Genomic DNA, 18,501 nt, shown 5'->3' with positions numbered 1-18,501 from the left:
TATGATTAGTTAATAGAATATATGATTGTTTATAAAAAGATATGATTAGTTAATAGAAAATATGGAAGCAATTTGAAGTGCAATTCATGTAGTTTATGCATTGCAATTGATGTAATACAATACATTATTTTTTTTATTTACGAAGGGGTTACCATTTATCAAGGCCCAGAGATCACTTGAGGATAAGGGTTAAAGAGTGTATAGTAGTCAATGGGACAATATAGTAGTAATTGTTAGCAGTGGAAATTTGGTATATTGGATTACTTAAGGGGATGGCTCATCATGAACACCAGCATTGTGAATATGTATGCATAACATAATAACTATTTGTTTATGATTTAGTTTTTAGCCTTGCAGCAAACATGTCTTCATAGCTCAGTCATTAATGGCAAAAATAAATCGTAAGCTAAACATTTTGGTTTCAATTCTGGGCAGTAGTGCACAAGCGATTTTTTTGAAAAACTTTTTAAATCATTAATATATATTGGATCCAATATAATATAACTAGCAGAACACGTTAACCGGCATTGTCCGGTGGTAGCATCCCCCCCACCCCCTGCGTAAAAAATTGAAGTACGGTTTGTGTTGTTGTAGTCCAACCACCAACCTCCTCATGTTACGAATGGCAATCGGAATGGACACCCCTAACCTACCTATGTTAAGAATGGTTTTTGCAACAGGCACCCCATTTTGTGAGTGTGGGTGTGGTTGGCAAGAAATTAGTCGGTAATGTAAGGTATGTAATTATAAAAAAAATATATTTTGGTTTGTGACCTATTTGTGTCAAAAATTAATAACAAAACATTCAATAATAGTTATAATAGATTAAAGTATGCACAAATAGTCTGTTTGCAAAGCAACATCGAATCTAATTACAACCATGATTTAACATGTATATATAACTTGTGACGATATCAAACTTAAGTTAAAGAAACACTCTCTCTCTCTCTGCCTCTCTCTCTCTATCTCGCAATGGGGTCTTCTCTCTCTGTCTGTCTGTCTCTCTCTCTCACTGTATCTCTATCTATATATATATCTATATCAGCAGGATTGTCGTATAGTATGAATACTCGATGTTAGCCACGTTCGTTTTCACAATTAAACAAATGATTAATCTAAGGTAAGATTTATTTAAAAAAAATATGCATATGCCATTTTTATAGTAAAATGTTTTCACAAAGAAACAAAAAATGTAAGAGTTTTAAACTAAGTTCTAGTATTTTATAATAATAATGAAATACATTTTTTTCATTGAGTGGAATTTTCTGAAATATTCTATTTTTAACTGTCGGTCCTAAAGTGAAAAAACTTTTTTTTCTGCCATGTGGGGACAACTCCCTCTCTCTCTCTCTCTCTCTCTCTCTCTCTCTCTCTCTCTCACACACACACACACAGAAAAAAAACAGCCATTTTGATTAATTTCCAGACAATTCCACAATTATTTTTATTCTTTTGCAACTGTAGTGTATCACAGTACATTTTTTTTGCTGTTTTTTGGTTACCAAGTAAAATTTTTTTTTTATCCACCCTCATATTGGGTTATCTCTAAGGGTTTTACCAAAAAGTAAGGGATACATTGCTCCATATGCACACATTTAAGGAAAGGACATTTTCTGTTTTTTTATTATTTTACTTCTCTTCTCCGGTCAAAAACGGAAATAAATTTTTTTTTATGCGTTTGAAAAAAAAGACACTAAAAGATGGAGGATGTTAAAACAGTATTAATACAGCTAATCAAAGCTCAGATAGACCAGCAGCACAAAACCGAGGAAAATTTAAAAGAATGTGATAAACAGCTCCAGTTACAATTTCAGGAAAGGCAACAAGCGTTGGAGGAGAGAATGCTACTTCAACAACAAAGACAAGAAGAACTATTGTAGGCACCGCCAAAACTGGGGGGGCAGGTCAGTACTTTTTGACGGGCCGTCTTTTTAAAAATCTACCAAAAATCAGGTAATTATCCGATCAATACGAAATTTTCAGCGATTATTAGGAGAAGAATGAACTTTATAACAGTGTACTTATTTTTCATAAACGATATTTATATATATATATTTTTTTGCTTACAAAACCCCCCCCTTGTTTTGAAGTGGGAACAAATATGCTTAAAATAATCATCTGAAACTGAACAAAACATATTGTGTTGTTGTAAGGGACAGAATTATAGATTCAAAAAAAAAAAAAAAAAAAAATTGTTTGCATACCTTATTTTGACGTCTGAATATCAGAACTTCGATTGTGTTTAATTATCCCGCTTTTGAGTTTTGAAGTGTGAAATTCGGTGAATATGTTAAGTAAAATAATTAATTTAAGTTAAGCAAAACAAAAAAAAAATTTTTTTAATATTTATACGAAAAAAGCCATTTTAAAATTTTTGATAAAAAAATTAACTATTTCTTTTTAGCGAGCCGAATAATGCATGACCATTATTAAACAGGGCATGCTTTGAATAATCGATACAAAAAAAAAATTCGATAAATATTGTGCCCTTTGTGTTAAAAATAGCATCATTTTTTTCGATCTCGTTTGAAAACGTTTGCCGCCTTTCGACTACGGTGGACCAAACGCGCTGAAATAATATTTTTTTATTCTGCTTTAAATTCCCCCCCCCCCATTTTGGGGAGCCTGGCCCCCACACACATACACATTAAAAACCAAAATCATACAAATGGTCACCCATCTGGTACTGGCCAGCCTCAGCTTAATAATACATTGAAATTTTCGTCATTGAAAAATAAGTTTTTTTGGCCTGTTTGGTCTTCCATAGTATTCTCCTTATCAAACGAAAACGTAAACAGAGTCGATCTGAACTCTACGTCCACGCGAAATATCTGGTTACCTATATGAATAAGTGGAATTATTTGAAATTCAGGTACTTATATTATAATATTTTTGCATATTCTCTTAGAAAATCATCCTAAATCTTAGTTAGACAATAAATAAATAAATTAATTATTTCAAAAACCCTTTTTTTTAAATATTTAAGTACGTTTTTTGTGCAAGACAAAAAATGTCAATTGTTAACTTTTTGGAAAAATTTAACATTTAAAATTGAATTAAAAATAGTAGAAAAAGTTTTACATTATTCTGTTTTCTATATGATAAAATTCAGCGTTTTATCTTTCTGGAAAAAAAAAGTTACTCAGAAATAATGGATTTTAATAAATGTAATTTAGTTTTAAAAAACAACAACAACTTGATTTTGCGGCCATTTTTGGCGGTGCCTAAACTATTGTTAAAAATATTCGATAGGACGGAACACAAGGACAACAGTTTTGCTTTTTCACAAAGTACGATATGGAATGCTATAGAAACGTTTAACTACCAACCGGAATTGGATGGGACTTTGATACTTTCTATCGGAGATATGAGGACCGTAGATTGTCTGAACTACTCTGCCCGTTTTCAAGAAGAAATGAAATGTCCATTTCGCAACAACAGAGAAAATCGACAAGAAATTAGATCAGCTAGAAGAGGCCGGAATACTATCAAAAGTAAGCAGCAGTGATTGGGCAGCCCCTACTGTATATGTGACCAAGAAAACAAACAAGATTTGTGTATGTGTGGATTTCTCTACGGGTCTGAATGCAGCCCTCAAAGATTACCAGTATCTATTCCTCATACCAAAGGAGATATTCAACAAATTAAACGGTGGTAAAGTATTTTCTAAGTAGATTTGAGCGACACATTTGCAGATTCCCGTCGAAGCGGAATGTTCAAACCTCTTCTGTATAAATACACACAGGGGACTCTACAAGTTTGAAAGGTTAGCTTTCGGAGTCAAGGTCGCACCTACGATTTTCCAGCAGGTCATCGACACCATGCTGGGTGTCTTCAATTTCGCTTGCGCCTACTTGGATGATATTGTTGTAGCCAGTAAATCCACAGATGAGCACCGAAAACACATGAAGTTTTGAAAGAATTCAAAGTTTCGGTTTGAAAGTAAAAGAAGCAAAATGTGACTTCCTGATGAAGGAAATACGTTACTTAGGTCACGTTATTGATGAAAATGGTAGACACCCCGATTCTGAGAGGGCGGAAGCCATAAAGAACATGCCGGCTCTCAATAATGTGCAAGCGTTACAAAGCTTTCTGGGCCTAACTAATTTCTACTAAGTCTTCATCAAGAATATGTATGATTTGCGCGCCCCACTAAATGAACTGCTGAAGAAAGAGAAAGCCTGGGACTGGATACCAAAATGCCAGAAGGCATTTGAGAAGATCAAGGAGACATTAACTTCAGATCTGTTTTTGACACACTATGATCCAAGGTTGAGAATAATAGTAGCATGTGATGCAAGTTCATTTGGGATGGGAGCTTGCATATTTCATGACGGTACCAGGAAACCAATTGCACATGCATCTAGAACGCTACTAAAGGCGGAAAGACAGTACTCTCAAATTGAAAAAGAAGCCTTGAGTATTATATTCGCTGTGACAAAGTTTCATAGATATTTACACGGCAGAAAATTTACATTGCAGACGGATCATAAGTCGTTACTCACGATTTTTGGTTCCAAAAAAGGCTTACCGACGTATATGGCTAATAGACTGTTGAGATGGGGTACATTATTACTAAATTATGATTTAACCCTGGAGTACTTATCTTCGAAACAAGTTAGCCATGCGGATAACCTAGCTAGGCTGATACCATTGAAAAGGGATCCATTTGAAGATTCCATCATTGCCACTCTTCGGACAGATGGAGAAATAATAACGATGATGGGAAACACAATCAGAGAATTCCCGGTGTCTCTACCGGAGATTAAAAAGGGAAGCAGACAAGGATGATTTCATCTATGGCATAAAAAACAAGATCATCACAAAGGGCAATGTTTCAGAAGTATTTTCGCTTTGCGATGAGGTTTTACTATATGGCAAAAGAGTGGTGATTCCTAAATGTCTTCAAAAACGAATTCTACGGGATTTTCACACAGGACATCCTGGGAAAAATTGTATGAAGAGTTTAAAAATCAGAAGCTCACAGTATTAATGCCGGTGTCCCTCAGGGGTCCATCCTGGGCCCAACTCTTTTCCTGATCTACATTAATGATCTTCCAAATCACATCCTTACATCATTTGTAGACATTTATGCTGACGACACTACCATTTATGGTAGCACATCTAAGACAGTAAACGACCAAGTTCTCTCCAATTCTCTCTCCTCTGATCTTGAGCACGTAGTACAATGGGGAAAGGAGTGGCTGGTTACTTTTAATGCATCTAAAACCAAGCTTCTCTCTTTACATCATCAACATTCTGATCCACATCTGGCATCAATTGAAATGAATGGCTCTTGTCTTCAGGAGGCCTCAAGTTTTGACAAGCTTCTGGGCTTGACCATTACTCCTGATCTTAAATGGAACACGTACATCAAATCTGTTGCCAAGGCCGCTGGAAAAATGGTGGGATCTTTCTATCGATCCGGTAGATATCTCACTGCTGATGCTATTCTCTACCTATATAAGAGCCAGGTACGTCCAAGGATGGAATACTGTTGCCACATATGGGCAGGAGCTGCTAGAAAGGACTTGTCCTGCCTTGATAGAGTTCAAAATAGACTTCGTAGCCTCGTAGGAGATGTCCTTTTCTCCTCCTTGCAACCTCTATCTCACAGAAAAGATGTTGCGAATTTGTCTCTGATGTATCGTTATTTTCATGGAAAGTGTTCGACTGAGCTTCAATCTATGGTCCCCCCTCGCCAAACTTTCACAAGAAACACTCATTTAGCTGTAAACACTATCAATAATTTCCCCCACTCTTTATCTGTGCCTAAACCTAAACGTAGATTCCATGAACAAAGCTTCTTTCTTAGAACTGCACGCCTGTGGAATTGTCTTCCGTTTTCCTGCTTTCCCGCTGACTACAATATGGCTGTCTTCAAGTCTAACGTAAATAAGTTCTTGATGAGCCGTTCCATATAAGTTATCAAATTTACCAAATTTTCATTACTAATGATTACTATATTGTCCAATTTCTACTGTACACTCTTTAACCCTTATCCTTGAGTGGCCTCTTGGCCTTGATAATGTGGTGATGCCTATGTAAAAAAAAAAAAAAAAGCTATGCCTACTGGCCTAAAATGAACAAGGACAGCAATGAGAGGATAGACTCGTGCGCAGGCTGTGCCCTTGCGGCTAAATCACCACCGATTATGTTTAAACCTTGGCCGAAGACTGATTAGCCATGGTCTAGGTTGCACATCAATTTTGCTGGTCCGCTCGAGGGCAATTATTACTTAATCATAGTCGATAGTTTTACCAAGTGGCCTGAGGTATTGAGGTGCAGAAGACCGACATCTGGAACGAAAATTTCTTACATGAACTGTTTGCACGTTTCAGTGTAGTCGATTGCATCATAAGTGATAATGGAACCCAGTTTACGTCTGCTGAGTTCAAAAGGTTTTGTGATATGTTCCGAATTAATCATATCACCACTCCCCTATACCATCCAAGATTGAATTGGCAAGTGGAACGCTTTGTGGATACTCTTAAAAGAGCACTGAAGAAGGCTCAAGGGACCCCAACAGATGAAGCACTTCAACAATTTCTACACGTGTATAGGATTACACCCAACCCGAACACACCAACAGTAGTCTCACCTGCAGAAACGATGTTTGCGCGGAAAGTGAGATCCGTTTTTGACAAGCTCTTACCCAGTCAAGGCTACGAGTGACCAATTATGTACCTAGTAAACGTTTCATACCAGGTGAAAAAGTGTTTTTCAAAATAAAAAAAACACATCATTCTGGGAGGTGGGAACAATTACTAAGAGAATTAGTGACATGGTATATATCATCCAAGAACCAACATATACCCACAAACGTCACCAGAACCAACTAAGAAGATGTTGATTAGTTGAAACCAGCGACAGTTCACCATCGGAAGATGAGCCGATAGACACTGTCTTCGAAACTTTTGATCTTGAACCTCCTCAATCAACACCTGAACTATGGCGGTCATTCTGTAAGAGAAAGGTTACTGAGCCATTGATGGTAAACCCTAAAATGGAGAGTTACTGACAGCTTTTACGAACAAAAAGCTTGGGAGGGGAATGTTGGAGACACCCCACTATGGGATTAATGGACTATCTCATGATGCCACTTCCGGTATCGAGACCGGTGCCCGGCAGTCATAGATTGCCACGCAACCAAGCAGGTCATGTGCAAATGCCCTACCATTGAGAAATGGTATTACTCGACTCACTTTGCCTGTAATATATGTGAATACATGTTCGTTCCTAAAAATCCTGTGTTCCTTCATTCTTATTACCATTTAACCCCATAACAATAAATATATAACAAAATCAATTGAAAACCGCATAGTTATTTTGTTTCAATATTTTTTTTTCAGAGCAAAAATGTAGCGTGCTGCTTACAACATTGTAGTCATTGCGTATTTTGCAATGTGGGCCTTACTCGTTTTAGTTTGCACTGAAAATGTCCACGATTAAATAAATGATAAACAGATGATGAATCTAAGTTAATATTTTGTAATAAGAAAAGTATCTGATATTATTACAGTAAAAATGTGTTCACAAACCACTAGTTATACATAAAAGCGACTTTTTGAGCATTCACATTCAAGCTGAGATTTTATTATTTCAAACTTTAAATGTTCCTTGTTTATATTGCATGTTCTAACATATAAAACTTAGCCAAAAATGTCTCTTCTGTGGAAACATGAACAAATCTTGACAGTCAGACAAACTCATATTGACAATCAAAACTTTGAAGCATAGTATACTTTAGACATTTTTTTTATTGATCATTGAATAAAACTGAGAAAAGTATTTTAAAAATTTCGAAAACAAGTAAATGGAAAGTGAAGATATGGCAGAGACGAGGAGTTTACTAAACTCTAAAAAGCTTTAAAAATTCTACAAAATAGATAGAAATAGAAAACAATGTTAGGAAAAAATATAAATTATGTTAAGAGGTAATTGAATTAGAGGAAGTTAAAGGTTCACACACAGGGAAATAGTAAACAAAGTTCATTAGATAAAAGAAATAATACTAAAAAGTAATATTAACACTATTAAATTCTATCCTTAGAAAGAATGAACATGATATTTCTCACAAAATGTCCGATTATTAAAAGGAATAGAAAAACTCTTCATGAATGTTTTGAAGTGAGCATAGAGAAGGGGAACAGGCACTGAAAGGATGTTGTTAGTGACAACTCTGATGGAATCCCCTGAGAAAAAAAGAGTAGGACAACAAGAGAGATAAATGCTAGGGGATCTATTCTACATTAAACAATCGCTTCACTACATAACTGTATTTTGTAAAATAATAACCTGATTATGCTCAAATTTTATGACATGCTATTTAAAAGTTAGTACTTTATAAAAAAAATAATATGGATTCTTATTAGTAGTGCTATCTATATATTAAGCTCAAGACTTAATAAGTGATGTGTCAATATTAATTCGGTTTTATGTTATGTAACAAAATCATTATTTTAACATTTAATACAATTTTTATTTTACAATATGAATTTCATTGATTTTATGTTGTTTTGGGCCCTTCTTAGCATTGTGCTCCAAGTTTTTATATGAAGTTAGCATGAAAATTCTACATTATATTTATTTATAAATAAAATTTTTAGTATCACAAATAAACTCCTTTATATTCTCAACATTATAAATTTTAGACAACTCTTTATAATTTCATATGAAATCAGCAATCTTAGCCTGTTACTTTCACATCTGTTGCAGAGTCCAAACATGACATATTTTTTCTTCAGATTTATATAGTTTCATTTTCGAACTATTTTTTTTTTAATTTCGGAAAATAAACTCTCTCTATTCACATCCACACTTGATCTATTCTAAACCCTTAATAGATGCAATCTCTGTTGTTTAAGAAGAATTTTCTAGGTATTTGTGCTAATATTATTTAGATATAGCACTTTTTTGCAAACTCATTTGAATTTTAACTCTTTTTCTTCTTTCAGCTTTTGGTTCAAATTAATGACATGAAGCAAGAGACAGACACTATAAGATCTCAGTTGACCTCGGAACGTTCTGCTATGAAGAATCTGGAAGATCTGCTACAAAACAATAGGGAGAAAGAATTCCATTCTCAATTGGAAGCTCAGGAGAAAACGGCAGAATTAAAGCAATTGAAAGACAGACTTACACTCAACGAAAGCAAGCTGTAAGTACAATTGAACTACAAAATCAAACTAATATTACAATTGGTTCAAACATATTTTGGATTTTATATATACTTGATTCATCTATTGGTGTCATTAGATGTGCAATATTAATGATATGCAGTTTTAACATTTAATCATTCATATTGTGTTCTACAAATAACATTGCTGCAAAAATTCTTGATCTTTAATTGCAGAGACTAAATATTTTAAATGGCACAATAACATAACTTAGTGTTCTTAATTTTAATTAAATGATAGGCTTTAATAGAAAGTTTATTTGACTCCAAAAGTTAGTTAATAGATGACATTGTAATAAAATAACTTGGGTTGTACTGAAAAGGGAATTAAAATGGCTAAAAATCAATCTCTATAAGGTGTAGCATGTAGCCTACTTATTGGTGTATTGCTCTGAACTGCTGCCAGTTGGAAACAAAATTGCATTGTTATTTGTGTTCTTACACCAGAGCTTTTGATTGGCTAGAGTGGTGTTGGTGTTTGTGGGTGGAGAACATTTCAAGGGTTCACCTGTCTATTGATATGAAAAGAAAATATTAATAATACGATTACAATACGTGGCTGCTACTACCCTTTTGCTATTCCAATCGAAGCAAGAAATCTATGATCATGTATAAATAACACCTTTCAAAAAATGGTGGCATTCTGTTAACCAGTTTATTCTTTTCTGGAATTTCTTGTTTCAGCAATGATTTTTTTTACATACAAACCATTATTTGTTGATTAAGTATTGTCAAAATAACAAATATCGATATTTATTATCATAATAATTATCAATAAATATGAATATCGATTCTAAAATTATTTTGTAAAATGTCTGTGTTTCAGTCAAAGCCAAAGTCGTGACATTGCTTCACTTCGAACGCGAAATGTTGAACTTGAAGGAGATCTTGAAAGAGTTCGACGACAACTAACAAGTGAAAAATTTGAAAGGTAAGTAATTCAATAAATTGATAGATTCTACATTTTGTATTTTTTATTTTCACTGCTTTTATTAAATATTTTGGATGACAAAGGTTTGTAGAAATTTAATAGACTTTATTGGTATAAAAAATGTATTTTTTGGTATAAAAACATACCAGGAATATTTCGACAAACAATGCACACTTTTTAATGTGCAGTCACTTATCACAATAGCATTTTAATAAAAAGCAGAAATCAAGAACAACACGTTGCATCTATGGAAAATTAAATAATATGGCTTTAAACTAAGCATTGTAAATGTATATTTTAACAACAATTAAATACTTAGGGCATATAATTGATGAACAGGGTAGAAATCTAGGCAAAACTCAGCTAGATCTCATATGGTTATAAACAAATAAAAAATTATCCTCCGCTCACAAGTATGTCACTGTTGTATGTTTTTTTTTATTTACAAGTTATAGTAATTTAGCTCCAAACTCCAACTTAACACGTAGGAAAAGTTTGTGACAGGCATTCCTGTATCCTCATAGACATATTAGATATACTTACAAGATATATTGTGCACAGTCCAACAATAAAAGTGAAGGATGAGCAAACTTTAATGCTGCAATGTTGTTAATATTGCAAAGTCTACATACAAAATAAGTTTGTGTAAAGAAAATTTAAAATAAGTTTGTGTAAAGAAAATTCAAAATAAGTTTGTGTAAAGAAAATTCAAAATAAGTTTGTGTAAAGAAAATTCAAAATAAGTTTGTGTAAAGAAAATTCAAAATAAGTTTGTGTAAAGAAAATTCAAAATAAGTTTGTGTAAAGAAAATTCAAAATAAGTTTGTGTAAAGAAAATTCAAAATATGTGTGTGTAAAGAAAATTCAAAATATGTGTGCGTAAAGAAAATTTAAAATAAGTTTGTGTAAAGAAAATTCAAAATAAGTTTGTGTAAAGAAAATTCAAAATATGTTTCTGTAAAGAAAATTCAAAATAAGTTTGTGTTAAGAAAATTCAAAATAAGTTTGTGTAAAGAAAATTCAAAATATGTTTGTGTAAAGAAAATTCAAAATATGTTTGTGTAAAGAAATTTCAAAATATGTTTGTGTAAAGAAAATTCAAAATAAGTTTGTGTAAAGAAAATTCAAAATAAGTTTGTGTAAAGAAAATTCAAAATAAGTTTGTGTAAAGAAAATTCAAAATATGTTTGTGTAAAGAAAATTTAAAATAAGTTTGTGTAAAGAAAATTCAAAATAAGTTTGTGTAAAGAAAATTCAAAATAAGTTTGTGTAAAGAAAATTTAAAATATGTTTGTGTAAAGAAAATTCAAAATAAGTTTGTATAAAGAAAATTCAAAATAAGTTTGTGTAAAGAAAATTCAAAATAAGTTTGTGTAAAGAAAATTCAAAATATGTTTGTGTAAAGAAAATTCAAAATATGTTTGTGTAAAGAAAATTCAAAATATGTTTGTGTAAAGAAAATTCAAAATAAGTTTGTGTAAAGAAAATTCAAAATAAGTTTGTGTAAAGAAAATTCAAAATAAGTTTGTGTAAAGAAAATTCAAAATAAGTTTGTGTAAAGAAAATTCAAAATAAGTTTGTGTAAAGAAAATTCAAAATAAGTTTGTGTAAAGAAAATTCAAAATATGTTTGTGTAAAGAAAATTCAAAATAAGTTTGTGTAAAGAAAATTCAAAATAAGTTTGTGTAAAGAAAATTCAAAATAAGTTTGTGTAAAGAAAATTCAAAATAAGTTTGTGTAAAGAAAATCATGTTATATAATAGCAAATGGTAGATCCTGACTTATTTCTTCCCAACTGCACCAAAATGACAGATCCATGGTTAGATGGATCTGCGATTTGGTATCTGACCAAACCTGACACATTAGATTGAAGAATTTGCTGAAAACACTACAGCATAAATCCAACATCAATATTATTCTAGTGCTGGTTATGTGGAGTGTTTGATCTCTTGAATACACACTAGTAGAACTATAGAGATCTTGAATTGAAGGAAAGTTTGGCTGGAACGGAAGATTTCGAAGCAAGTGATTGGACAAAACTATATACAGTGAAGTTTGGACTCACTTTACCCACTTTAGCATTAGGAATAGAGAGTGAGTTTGTGAAATATCATGTCGGACAAGGAAAAAAGATGTTAAATGAATCTCGAGACAAAAGGAGAATGCATGCATTAAGAATTCCACCAAATAAATTACTTAGATATGAATGTGAAAAGTCATCTGAAGAAATTATAAAAACTTTAAAAATTATCATCCTAATATCTTTCAAATGGCTATATATAGTAACTTGGGATAAGAGGTCATTCTATTGCATTAGGAAGATAACAGCAAGTTTAAAGCAATAGTTCACATATTAAAAATGTTATTACCAACAGAAAAAAAATGCAAAGCACTCGGCATAATATTTGCATGAAATAAAATTAATTTTGTAAACAGACCATCATTCATTGCTATCAAATCATTCATTGCTATCAAATCATTCATTGCTATCAAATCGTTCATTGCTATCAAATCATTCATTACTATCAAATCATTCATTGCTATCAAATCATTGCTATCAAATCATTCATTGCTATCAAATCATTCATTGCTATCAAATCATTCATTACTATCAAATCATTCATTACTATCAAATCAGTTTATGCTATAAATCACTTGCAAAGGTAGGGAATCATTCTTACATTTACAATTGAATTTTTTTATGCAGACGAATTGTCAAGGCTTATTCCTAAGAATTTTAAGAAAAACTGAGTACAGAATTGGGGATATAAACATACTCTTTAATATGGTTAAAGAATTGACAGTAAATCTCAAGACCTCATTTTAATATGGTTAAAGAATTGACAGTAAATCTCAAGACCTCATTTTAATATGGTTAAAGAATTGACAGTAAATCTCAAGATGTCATTTTAATATGGTTAAAGAATTGACAGCAAATCTCAAGACGCCATTTTAATATGGTTAAAGAATTGACAGTAAATCTCAAGATGTCATTTTAATATGGTTAAAGAATTGACAGCAAATCTCAAGACCTCATTTTAATATGGTTAAAGAATTGACAGTAAATCTCAAGACGCCATTTTAATATGGTTAAAGAATTGACAGTAAATCTCAAGACGTCATTTTAATATGGTTAAAGAATTGACAGTAAATCTCAAGAAAATTGAATTTAAAGCCAAATTTGATAAATTTATTACAGAAAAAGATTATTAAATAATTTAGCTGATTGCAATTCAAAATATCTGACAACACAATTGAAAAGTTTTTGATATTGATTCATTATTTTTTTTTGTTTACTGTTTCTACATTGGCAAAGTCAGTTTGTGCAAAATATTGTAATTAATGTTTTAAATAAATTATATAATTAAGTCAAATACTTATAATATCAAATTTAATATACAAAAATACTGTTATTGTATAGGTTAGTGATAATGTAAACATAATCTGTTATTTTCTTGGGCCAAAGAGATGAAGAATAATTTAGGTCATTGCTAATGAAGGTTCCGAATATATGACATTTATTCCAATATTCCTTCATTCCACAGTTTACTGGTGTAGTGAGTGTTAAAGATGAAATAGTCATGTTAAAATAAGGAAACAATCAATTCAGAGAATAAAATAAGAAGTAAGTTCTAATATAAAGAAAGTGAAAAAGTTTAATGATGCAAAAATTCAGTTGTTCTTCTGAGTAGATAATTATTGTGGATGAACCAATGTTTGTGTAATTTTGAAATGACAGAAAATTAGCATACAGAGTTTCTGGTGGCGGTTTTAGGAGAAAAAATAGTTGTGTGTGAAAGTTGATGCTACCTTCTCTTCAGAACGTTTATTTGGAAGAATACAGAACAGATTAAATATAGTAAATATGGAATAAGGATGATTTGATTGAAGAATGTCTAGAAACATAATTGAGGTCCTTAGCTAATTGCTTAGTGGAACAGTTTATCATAGGAAATGTTCTGTTATTTTCCTATAGTAACTGATGTTGCACAAGAAAACAATCAACATTACTACTACTACTACTACTACTACTACTACTACTACTAAATAATCAACATCATAGTTATTATCATCAATAATAATAATAAATATATAATCATAACACCAAAAGGATAATTACTGCAGGAAGAAACATTGAAAAAAATGAGCAAAACAAAAAAACGGAAGACAAAAAATGATGAGAAAAAAAATGGTAAGAGGAACAGACTAATGAAAACATTTGGACATGACTACAAAAAGGAAACTTAAATAGAGAAACTGAATCCCTAATAACAGTCACACAAGATAACGTGATAAGAACCAACTACATCAATGCAAAGATCGACAAAACACAAGAAAACAGCAAATACAGACTCTGTGGACAAAGAGACAAAATGTTAAACCATATAATAAATGAATGCAGCAAACTATCCTCCAAAAAAATATAAAAACATAAACAATCAAGTGGGGAAAGCAATACACTCAGAACTATGCAAGCAACTGCATCTTGAACACCCAGACAGATTGTACAAGCACAAACTAGCAGCAGTACTTGAAAATGAAAATCATAAAATCCTTTGGGATGTGAACATACAAATAGATAAATCCATCCAAGCAAGAAAACCAGATATTATAATGGGAGAAGGAAAAGTCCTGCCAATTGTAGATTTTGCTGTTCCAGCAGACCACAGGGTGAATATCAAGGAGACTAAGAAGCGGAGCAAATACACAGAGCTGGCTAGAGAGTTGAAAGGGATATAGAAGAGGAAGAATTGTCAGGACAACACCAATAATAGTAGGAGGAATAGGAACAATTCGGAAAAAGTTTGAAAAAAGAATGAAAGAAACTAGAATCAGAATGTCTGAGAAGATACAATAATGAAAATCACTGAAATCATAAGAAAAATCCTTGAATATGGAGACTAATACACAAGCCACAGTCACAAGCCGGATGAATAGAAAGTGCTATAGAGGTAAAACACGAAGAAACGCCACAGGGAATCAAGAAAACTGAAACAGTATAATTGTAAGTTAAAACACCCCACCCCCACAAAAGTGACAGCACTAACTGATGCCACTGCAAATAATCTAGGAAGGTTAAGGAGGATGAAAAAACTGAGGAGAGAAAGCACTAACACGAGTACTGCAAGTATTAAATAAAACTTTGATTTAAATTTCAGGGAACGTGCTGTACAAGAACTTCGTCGTCGTGGCATTGTGCCTCCCATTACTGGTGACTATTCCATTCCATATGCAAGATCTGCAAGTCCTGCTACTCGGTGAGTAACTTTTATCTTGTAGTGGATTTAATTTAAAGCAAATCTCTAAAATAAAAACAGAAGATTTTGATAAAATTTTTTTACAAATATTACAAAACACTTTTTAATTATTTGATGGTAATAAGAAAAAAACACAAATTATTTTCAACCATTATATTTTATTTGTTAACAAAATTTAAAAAATTGATTTGGAACTCAATTGGAAATTGACTTGCTAATTAATGAAGGCCCAACCTGTACATTGTTTAACATGAATAAATTTGATGCTAGTCGTTATTATGATGATTTTATACAATTAATGAAGAGAGTGAAAGCTTTCATCAAATAGTTTCATAAAATTGAAACGACAAAAAAGCAATTATTATCAATTTGAGAAACAATGTAGGATAGAGACCAGCAAAACCTGAATGGAAGAAAGTGAACATCGGGGTCAGTTGTGAGCTGGGCCTTATTTTTCCTATAGTATGAATTATTTTAGAAAGAAATGCTGATGAAAACAATCTGATCAGGTTGAAAGTTTGCGTGTTGCTTACTGTTATCGAAGAGCATCAGATTCACACATCAAATTTGGAAAAAACAGAAGTTGAAATGAAAAATTCAACCATTACAAAACTTTTCAAAGTCAAAGTCTAAAATATGGATTAAGTAGTGAATCTGTATGATAAACAGAACCAAATTTAAAGACAGAAATTTCGGCTTTACTGTGACCTTGACTTAGATATCCACAAATTAAATCAGTTATGATATTTTGACCAAGATTGGTGACAATTGTTCAAGCGATAGCTGTAAACAAACAAACAAACAAACAAACAAACTTGACCAAAAGAATAACTTCCTTGAAGTAGGTACAATATTCTAGAAAATGAATTTTGGGTGATAGGGACTTAAAATGACAGAATATTTTTTGATTAAAGAACAACTGAATTCTAATGCTAACCCAAATCTGTATATGGTGTTGCATTGCAGGCCAGTAATAATCAAGACAAACACTGTCATGATTAAGGTTAGAAAAAGTGTATTTATAAAAGTATGTTACAAAAGGACATGTTATGGTTCTGGGGGCAGTAACTGCCACAAATCACTAATATGATATTTAGATGTAACTATATTTATATCTCTAAGTTCATTATTTCTGAACTGGTGCTTCCAGATCAGGCTGTCTATTGGCTTCCTGAGACGAAATGCACCTACATTGATGTTCCTTTTTGTTTTTCTATTCTCTCTTTTTTTTCATGGAGGTCACCACTTATCAAGGCCCGAAGGCCTCTCAGGGATAAGGGTTATTGCGTGTACAGTAATCAATGAGATAGTATTGTAGTAATCATTAATATTGGGGGTTTTGATAGAGTGTCTTACTTAAGGGGGCGGTTTGTCAGGAGTTTATATATGTTGGACTTGAAGACATCCAAGTTGTAGTCAGGTGGGAAACAGGCAAGTGGCAGAGAGTTCCACTGGCGTGCAGTTCTAAGAAAGAAGCTTTGCTCATAGAATCTACGTTTGGATTTAGGCACAGATAAAGAGTGAGGAAAATTGTTGACAGTAGTTTCAGCCAGACGGGTGTTTCTCGTGAAAGATTGGTGAGGGGGGACGAGGGATTGGAGCTGAGACGAGCACCTGCCATGGAAATAGCGATAAAACAAAGACAGGTTCGCAATGTCTCTTCTGTGGGAGAGAGGTTGCAGGGAAGAGAAAAGGGCATCCCCCACTAAACCACAAAGTTTATTTTGTACTCTGTCAAGGCAGGATAGGCTGTTTTTAGCAGCTCCTGCCCAGATATGGCAACAGTACGCCATCCTTGGACGTACTTGACTTTTATACAGATAGAGAATTGCATCTGTAGTGAGATATCTTCTGGAGTGGTAGAAGGATCCCACCATTTTCCCAGCGTCCCTGGCAACAGATTTGATGTACGTGTTCCATTTCAGATCAGGAGTAAAGGTCAAACCCAGAAGCTTGTCAAAACATGGAGCCTCTCCAAGACGAGAGCCATCCATTTCAATTGATACCAGATGGGGATCAGAGCATTGATGATGTAAAGATAGAAGCTTGGTTTTAGATGCATTAAAAGTAACCAGCCACCTCTTCCCCCATTGTACCACGTGTTAAAGATCAGAGGAGAGAGAGTTAGAGAGAACTTTGTCATTTACGGCCTTTGATGTGTTGCCATAGATGGTCGTGTCATCAGCATAGATGTCAACGAATGATTTAAGTATGTGTTTTGGGAGATCATTGATGTAGATCAGGAAGAGAGTTGGGCCCAGGATGGACCCCTGGGGGACTCCGGCATTAATACTGTGGGCCTCTGATTTCTGCCCATCAACCACTACTCTTATGAACATATCGGAGAGAAATGATTTAATAATTGAGAAAACTTTTCCAGTAATACCGTAGCTGGAAATCTTGTGAAGTAGGCCCTTATGTCATACCTTATCGAAGGCCTTTGATATGTCAAGAGCAATTGCCCTGGAAAGGAAACCTTTGTCAAGAGATTCACTAATCCTATGTGATATAACCGTTAGCACATCTGCTGTAGATCTTTCAGAGCGGAAACTATATTGCATGTCACTAAGAAGGTTGTTTCTGTTGAGGTAGTTGATTACTTCTTTATTTAATATGGATTCCAACAACTTACTCATGACACACAGGAGACTTATTGGTCTGTACTGAGAGGGAGATGACTTTTCACCTGAATTCTTAAATACAGGGCATACTGATGAGGTTTTCCAGGGTGTTGGAAAGCACTTCTCCTTAAGGCAACGCTTAAACAGTTTTGTAAGTATGGGGGCAAGTTCTTGTTGGAGCTTTTTGAGCACTATAACTGGAATGCCATCAGGGCCAGTTGTTTTACTGGAATCAAGGTTCTTAATTAGCTTGGCGACCTCACGCACAGATATTTGTATGTTGCATAGCGTGTTGTCTGTTATAGGAGGAAATACAGGGAGTTGATGGTCATTGTCGCATAGGGTAGAATTAGCTGCAAAGTTCTTGGAAAATAGTCTGGCCTTGTCTGATGCTGACGAGATGACCTCAGGTCCATTGATGATAGTTAGGATAGAACGCACACTTCTGTTCAAGATCCTGTTTGCTATTTGCCAGAACTGGTGGGAACCAAGCCGCTGCTCAGCTACTTTGGA

General features: G+C 33.3%; 1 protein-coding gene across 6 annotated transcripts in view; it reads left to right on the top strand.

Annotated features, from left to right (window-relative positions):
* The window catches only part of LOC145259152 (centrosomal protein of 135 kDa-like), a 493,729-nt gene that overhangs the window by 466,289 nt on the left and 8,939 nt on the right, over positions 1 to 18,501 (top strand). For all 6 annotated transcript variants that reach the window (XM_080116863.1, XM_080116866.1, XM_080116865.1 and 3 more), the window contains 3 exons: positions 8,958 to 9,160; positions 10,005 to 10,109; positions 15,269 to 15,367. In XM_080116863.1, coding sequence (XP_079972989.1) covers positions 8,958 to 9,160; positions 10,005 to 10,109; positions 15,269 to 15,367 — 407 coding nt within the window. The remainder of the gene's footprint in view (positions 1 to 8,957; positions 9,161 to 10,004; positions 10,110 to 15,268; positions 15,368 to 18,501) is intronic.

Source organism: Euprymna scolopes, chromosome 34 (assembly GCF_053919585.1).
Source record: "Euprymna scolopes isolate OS-2025 chromosome 34, ASM5391958v1, whole genome shotgun sequence".
NCBI lineage: Eukaryota > Metazoa > Mollusca > Cephalopoda > Sepiida > Sepiolidae > Euprymna > Euprymna scolopes.
This window is presented reverse-complemented; position numbering and strand designations above follow the sequence as displayed.